Below are 7,031 nucleotides of genomic sequence, written 5' to 3'. Positions count from 1 at the left end.
GAGGAGTGCTAAGAACTAAGGGTTGAGCTCTTGCACCCCACTTCTTCCTCCAGTCTATCGTAAATAACCCCTACTGTTCTTTGGTTCCCTATAACATTAATGTGTAGCAGGCTCAGATGACAGAAAGATAGACAGATAGAATTTGACGTTAAAGATATCAAAATCTCCTCCACGTACATAAGATACATGTCAATTTTTACATTTTGGTTTATTAATGAGACGTGGCATTGTACAAATATGCATCTTATCTACCCCTCCACATAGGGCTTTATCATTAGCATTAAAGTATAATAATGACCTCCCATGCTAAGGATATTAGAGACTGTAGCTCTTGTACAAATGAATCAAGTCCATATATGTGACAGTAAAATCTGTATATTATATATATATATATATATTTGCTTGTAAACAGGCACTCACGTCAAAGATAGAATAGCGATGCCTTGGTGCAGTCCCAATGGATTTAGGAATAATAGCAAGTGAAGATGTCCCGCACTCACAGGTCTTAGGTGAAATAAAGGTGTTTATTCAATCCACATCTATATATATATAGAACAACTAAGTAGAACAACTTTCTGGGTTTTTTTGTTTTTTTTTTTGCAAAGAAACCTTTTAAGCGCCTGCACTAACTGCCTGCTCCTACCATTGTGCCTGAACATGGAGTGCAAGTGGTACAGTGTTATGTGAAGTGGTAGATGTTGATGACTAAAGGTTTATCTGTAAGCTTCTCTAGACATGGGCAGGTATTGAAGGTTTATAATTGGAACAGGTTAAAACAAATAGGGGTTCTTTTATTCCTATTTTTAAAGCAACTACATAGAAAACACCTTGCGATTCTTACACTTGATAAAAATCCCTATCTCGTATCACTATGTGCTCCATGGCCCCTGGTGCTCCCTCACCCTGGTGTTGGTGGCAATGCTGGTAAATTTTTACTTTGCTTTGATTTTTTATTTTAAAGTGCCGCTCGTTTTCAGGTGACGATGACCTTGCAAGCACTTTACTTGCCATTAAGGACCATGGGGTTGTTTTTGCTCTGCCCTCCAAGCTTTACTAAATTTGTAGGTAACAAAGTACCCAAAACCCTATGTGCCAATAACTAACCCAATTTTTACAATAATACCCACTTTAAACAATGTTTTCTGGCAAAATAAAAATGATTAAGACCAGAATTATAGATGAATAGATTAGTTGCGACTGATGACAAACCCTTGTCTAAAGACATATTTACTCAAGTCACATATTTTCCTCTCCACAGGGTCAGATTTATTAGCAGTAAGTTTTTATTAATCCACTCCAAACTGATATTAATTGTAATTTCTGATTAGGCAGTGTGGGCTCCTGGACTTCCTAGTCTTAGTAAACGATGGAAGTGTTTTTCACTGACCCCCAGTAACCCCAAGCAACCTGGCTGCAGAATGGGAGGCCCAGAGGGACTGGGTCCAAAAACAATACATTATTAAAAATAAACTGAAAGTCGAGTCATTTTAAAAAGCAACCTTTTTACTGTAACATAATGCCTTCTTATCTTAGAACAGCTGGGTGCAATACAGGCTTCAGCAATGATTATATTTTATTAAGGTATGAAAATATTTACATATATTACAGTATGCTCTCTATTAGTTTACTTGTAGCATCATCACATGTCTAGGTATTTTCTTAATTCTTTTATACCTGGAGGAGGTACAAATAAAATAAATAGCAAAACAGACATAGTGGTAAAAGTCAGCTGTCGTCTGAAAGGATGGATGAATGCTCCTCCCAAAACTGGTCTCCGATGACATCGCAGTGCAATATGACGGTTTCCTTTCTCCAACGGGATACTTCAACCTCCTTCTCATCCACCTCATTGGGGAGTTTTATCCTTTTCTTGCTCACTTCATTCACCTAAAACAGAAGTTGCGTTTAAGGCCTGAAGAATTTGTTCACCTCAACATGAAAGAAGGCAAATGGTTAAATGCCTCCTGGTCCAGAACATCACATTAATGGTAATTATTGCTCTATATTTTAAGGAGGATGCTGCACCTATCCCAGGTTCCCTTTAATTTGTTTTTTAAAGAAAAAAAGTAAAAAATAAATTGAATTTATATGCTGTATACTGTATTATATACGGGATTTACTATACCGGCAGAGAGGTTTAACAGCACTAAAGCAGTAATGATTCATGCCTTTGAAGTGGCACATGAGTGCACCATCTTGGATCTACCATTCACATGTAATGTGAGTTAATTACTAACTAGCCTTGCACTGATTGTATTCTATATTTAATGTACATTGTTAGTTGGTACATAAGCTTACATAACTAATAGCAGCCTGAAACATATAATGTAAATAAAGAAGATGGGAAACTACTGCAGGAATCATCTGACACACAGATCTTTATTGGTCAAGGACTTTGCTGCTCTGCGGCTGCTACAGAATCCAAAACATAATGTGTGATCATTTCTAGTCTAAGGAGAGACTGAATTAGAATTTTTAGATTGTGGTCATTAGGAAAAAAAGCTCAGCCACCTCACCTTCTGCCATATAAGGACAGAACCTTTCCTGTACAACAGTGGTTCATTATTGTAGTTGATGTTGAACTCGGAAAATAAGATTTCATTCTTTTCTGCAGCAAGAGTTCCCTGGAAAGAAATAAATAAATCAATACTGAGACTAAATGTGTTCATGCATGGTGCATTCTGTGTGACATGACAAAACAAGAATGAGGAGAAAATGGAAACAAACCCCCCCTCCCTCACCTTTAACCGGTCCTGCGCCTGCGCTGGTGTTAAACCTCCTTTCTGTACAAGAGACCAGAATACGGTATTGTACAAGTTGTTGATGTGACCTATGAATATGACATGACGACAAAAAGAGAAGATTCTTTGACAACATCATATTGGTATAATTTGCCAAGTAGTAAAAAACATGATGACTATTATTTTTTATATATCTCAACATATTCTGCAGAGCTTAACAGATATAATCTGTCATTCACATCAGTCCCAAGCCTGCTTATGATCTAAAGCCCATATAGCATTTACACACACTATGGTCATTTTTTTTTTTTTTAATATGGAACCAATAAACCTTTATGTTTCTAAATAATGTATTTAATAATCTCATTAAAGACATGCAGAACGTTGCACTATATACAGGATAATGATATTTCTGTTTCCCATACAGGTATAGAATCTGTTGTCCTGAATAACAGGAAGGCCATTTCCCACAGACTCCATGATAATCAAATAATTCAATTTTTCAAAAATAATTTCCCTTTGCTTTGTAATAATAAAACAGTACTTGTACTTGACTTAAACTATGATAAGATAGTTAATCCTTGTTGGAGGCAAAACAATCTTGCTGGGTTTAATTAAAGTTTACATGATTTTTTAGTAGACAAGGTATGGAGCAATTACGGAAAAAGCCTTATCTGGAAAACCCAGTGTCCCAAGCATTCTGTGTAACAGGTCCCATATTTGTACTAGCAGTACGACAAAGTGCTTATGCCTGGCATTCCCTTTGAGTTCTGCCACATTAGCAGACAGCTCTCTGGGTAACCATTCGTTGGTTTGCACCTACAGCATGGTGCTCAGTAGATTAACTAATCTAGGAAGCAAGAATCAGTTGTACTGTGCCCTCTGCAACGTTCCTAAAATTATAGGGAGCTGAGCTTATTACAGTGGCCAGGGTTCCAGGTTCCAGGCAGCTGCCAGCAGCTCATGCGCAGAAGATACTAGGCAACCCTGTGGGTGACATAGGACATATCCAAAATGGCGCCTGCGAGAGGCGATCTAGGGACAAATATGTGGAGCTGCATGGTTAAAGAAGTAAAGTGTTTTATGCTAACCAAAAATAATTGGGCAAAGAAAGGGTTTGGGGACTTTTCTTTTCCTTTAAAGTATCTGAATCATTTTAGTTGGCATCTACCAAATTCTCTCCAATTGCATTGCTTGGCAAAGCCCTATTTGTGCCCAAAAGTACCAGATGATGTGGGGGGCAGTCCTTCTTGTCATAATCTGTGGTATTGTTGGACACTGGGGAGAACACTGACACACTGGCTTTCTTATTGGGCTGCACTTGTAAAAGATTGACTAAACCTGATTAGGCTTTTCTGGTAAAACAATGAAAGGAAGAGAGGACACTTACAATCAGCCTGTCTCCAGCTCAGATAATCTTTAAGGTTCTGTTCACTGGGGTACAGGACAACCCTTCCATCAAATCCTGGCGGACAGAGGATTGGCACATCCGGGAAGTATTCCTTCCAGTAGAAGACATAGCTGGAGGCAAACTGCGAGACCACGTGGGTCATAAACTTGCTTACAGACAGAGAAGGGAAAAAAATGCTCTATTGGGAAAAACATATCTAGAATTTCTTAGCAGTAGTATATTTAAAAAAAAAACCAAAAAAACAGTTCAGTTTAGTTGATTATTAAACACCAATTCCAACAAGTAAATCTTAATGTCACATGTATTAACTTGTCTCCATTTGTGACAAAATGAGCAGCAGGAACAGTTGCAGCAAAGAGATTTCCCATAACAAGTGGGAATCATTAGTAGGGCACATTTGCATTAATACCTACTGGAAACGCTACTGCTTGAGCTTCCAGGGGGTAAGTCGCACCTCAAATTAATACTCGGGGACCATTGCGTTTGAATCGTATGTAAGTATTCTTGTTTCTTATGCTACGCTGCCTGACAAAACACAGACTAGCCGCCAATAAAAATGAATGAGTCCCTCAGACTGCACTTTAAATAAGGAACATTAAATAGCCTTTCAGCTGTTATGGACCACATTTTTAAATGTTTGTGTATGTTTATGTATGTAGAGTGAAACATACACACACACATACATTATATATATATATATACAAAAATCTTTCACGAACCGCTCCACACAGGACTTAAGTTGAACAAAAAATTTATTTAAAGTATATAACTAGAACTGACGCTTTTCGGCTGGCGTTCCAGCCTTTCTCATAAATTTTTTGTTCAACTTAAGTCCTGTGTGGAGCGGTCTGTTCGCGAAAAAATTTTTGTATATATTTTTGGAGACTGCACCCAAGGCAAGATTGACTTCTTTGAATCGTGAGTGCCTTCCCTATGGATTCTGTGCTATATATTATATATATATAATGTAAGCCCAACTTCCTTGTCTTTTAATCTGTGCAGCTGCCACAAGGTACTTATATAACATTGTCAATACCTGTGCAGGCAGCCTACTGGCAATAGAAAATGTCTATCACTAATTCACCCTTGTAGTTTACCATTAAACTAACTTTTAGCATGATGTAGACAGGGATATTCTGAGACAATTTGCAATTGGTTTTCATTACTTGTGGTTTTTCAATTATTTAGTTAAGATGTAGAAGAGAAAGGCAAATAATTCAAAAACTATAAAAAAAAAAATGAATGAAGACCAAATGCAAAGATGCTGGGAATCGACATTCAAAGTTAACTTAAAAGTGAACCACCACTTTAAAATAAATGAAAAGATGAGGCTGAAAATTCAGCTTCCAACCTGTAACTTTGTGTGACTATTTTTATAGATAATCAATTTTAATATACAATTAACTCAAGCCAAATTTCCTGTTCATTTGTTGTCATCTGTCAGAATCAGCCAGTATCAAATCAGTAGAGAAATCTTGCCTACTAACCTTGCTCTTCTTTTGTACCAGTTAGATTTCTTGTGAAAGACAAAACTGTATTCATCGCTTTGTCCATAAGCCAGGCAGATATCATCCAGCTCATCCATGACATTCTGAGCACAACGATTCATGAGCTGCAGAGAACGGACATCATTGGGTTTGGTGAAATGATGCTGCTCAGCAAACCTATTTCAAGAAACAGTTGATATTGTTAAGTTATAAAGGCACGGGTGGACTTTTTCTATTTATTTTGGTTCTAGTCAGTTATATTGCAGAGGTTGCAAAGCCACCATCAGAAATCATAGGGCCCCAGACTGCTAAATTAGCAGGGCACTCCCCATCACAGGGTCCCAATTACCAGCCCACAAGTCACAGAATTGCGCCTGTAACAGTAGAGTCAGATTTTCAGATTTAACTCTGTTGTTTAGGTTCAAGTCTGCATCTACGCTAGGAATGGCAGGTAAGAGTGCACTGCATGATAGAAATGCCAGCTCAATTGATTCTTTAAAAGTACTTAGCAACTGAATACACTGAGGGTGTCTAATATAATGGCAAAGCCAGTACTTTGGATTTCCTTGTGGCAGTAGCCTTTACACACTCAAAACTATGTGACATGATGAGTAAAAGTACTGATGGTGACACAGACTGCCCATAATGATCAAACTAGTGTTTAAAGCTTGAAACCCAATGCCTTCCATAGCAGCCTTTATTTTATATATATATATATATATATACACAATTGTTTGTGCTCCTGTCTGAGACTTACGGCTCCGGGATCTCCCCTCTGCTAGTAACACTTGTATTTCCAATAAAGGGCAACTGTTTCAATGTGTATTTTACTTGCAACCTTCGGAAAATGAGGATTTTCAGGCAAAGGCTGACGTACTTACACAATGTACGTAACTTCAGAGAAAACTTCAGAGACTTGCCTAGAAACTTACGCAAATTGCAAATCAAGCAATGACAAGGCATTTCACTTCGGGCGAAATCCACTGACCCCCAATGAAAAGTTTAAATGACACTAACCACCAGTTAAAATATTTATTTCCACACTTTTTATGCTCACCGATGAAAGTTTCGCCCATCCACCCTGACCAGCACCCAGCAGTTCCTGAGGCAAGTGTCCTGCACCTCGAAGTCCCTCACGTACTCAAATTTGCTCTTTGCCATTTCTCGGCAGCTGATCAGTCCCCACGGTACAGCAGGGAAACACGACTTACTCCACAAGCCAAACAGGGACCGCATTACCGGAAGAGGAAGTCGCCACGGCCGCCAGATTCAAACATGGACGCCATGCGTTTCAGACTATGTAAGTGTATACCAAAGGTCGCTAGGATGGAAGAGAAGCTCTGCCCTCTCTAAATATGGCCGACACGCAATGCTTCCCTGTTGTGCGCTGTC

General features: G+C 38.5%; 1 protein-coding gene across 2 annotated transcripts; it reads right to left on the bottom strand.

The window, feature by feature from the left end:
* Positions 1 to 1,482: 1,482 nt before the first annotated feature.
* On the bottom strand, positions 1,483 to 6,993 carry thg1l (tRNA-histidine guanylyltransferase 1-like). Of its 2 annotated transcripts, XM_002935896.5 has the most exons (6): positions 6,697 to 6,993; positions 5,640 to 5,816; positions 4,132 to 4,301; positions 2,742 to 2,830; positions 2,517 to 2,624; positions 1,483 to 1,887 (listed from the first exon to the last, which is right to left on the bottom strand). In XM_002935896.5, the coding sequence occupies exons 1-6, from the start codon at positions 6,873 to 6,875 to the stop codon at positions 1,726 to 1,728; spliced, it is 885 nt and encodes a 294-aa protein (XP_002935942.3). In that variant the 5' UTR covers positions 6,876 to 6,993; the 3' UTR covers positions 1,483 to 1,725. The 2 variants fall into 2 exon arrangements, with proteins under 2 accessions (XP_002935942.3, XP_017948324.1); XM_018092835.2 differs by lacking the exon at positions 6,697 to 6,993 and having other exon boundaries at positions 4,132 to 4,330; positions 5,640 to 5,714.
* Between the last annotated feature and the right edge of the window lie 38 nt (positions 6,994 to 7,031).

Source organism: Xenopus tropicalis, chromosome 3 (genome assembly GCF_000004195.4).
Source record: "Xenopus tropicalis strain Nigerian chromosome 3, UCB_Xtro_10.0, whole genome shotgun sequence".
In the NCBI taxonomy this organism is placed as follows: domain Eukaryota; kingdom Metazoa; phylum Chordata; class Amphibia; order Anura; family Pipidae; genus Xenopus; species Xenopus tropicalis.
The sequence above is the reverse complement of the archived record's forward strand: the minus strand, read 5'-3'. Positions and strand labels throughout refer to the sequence as shown.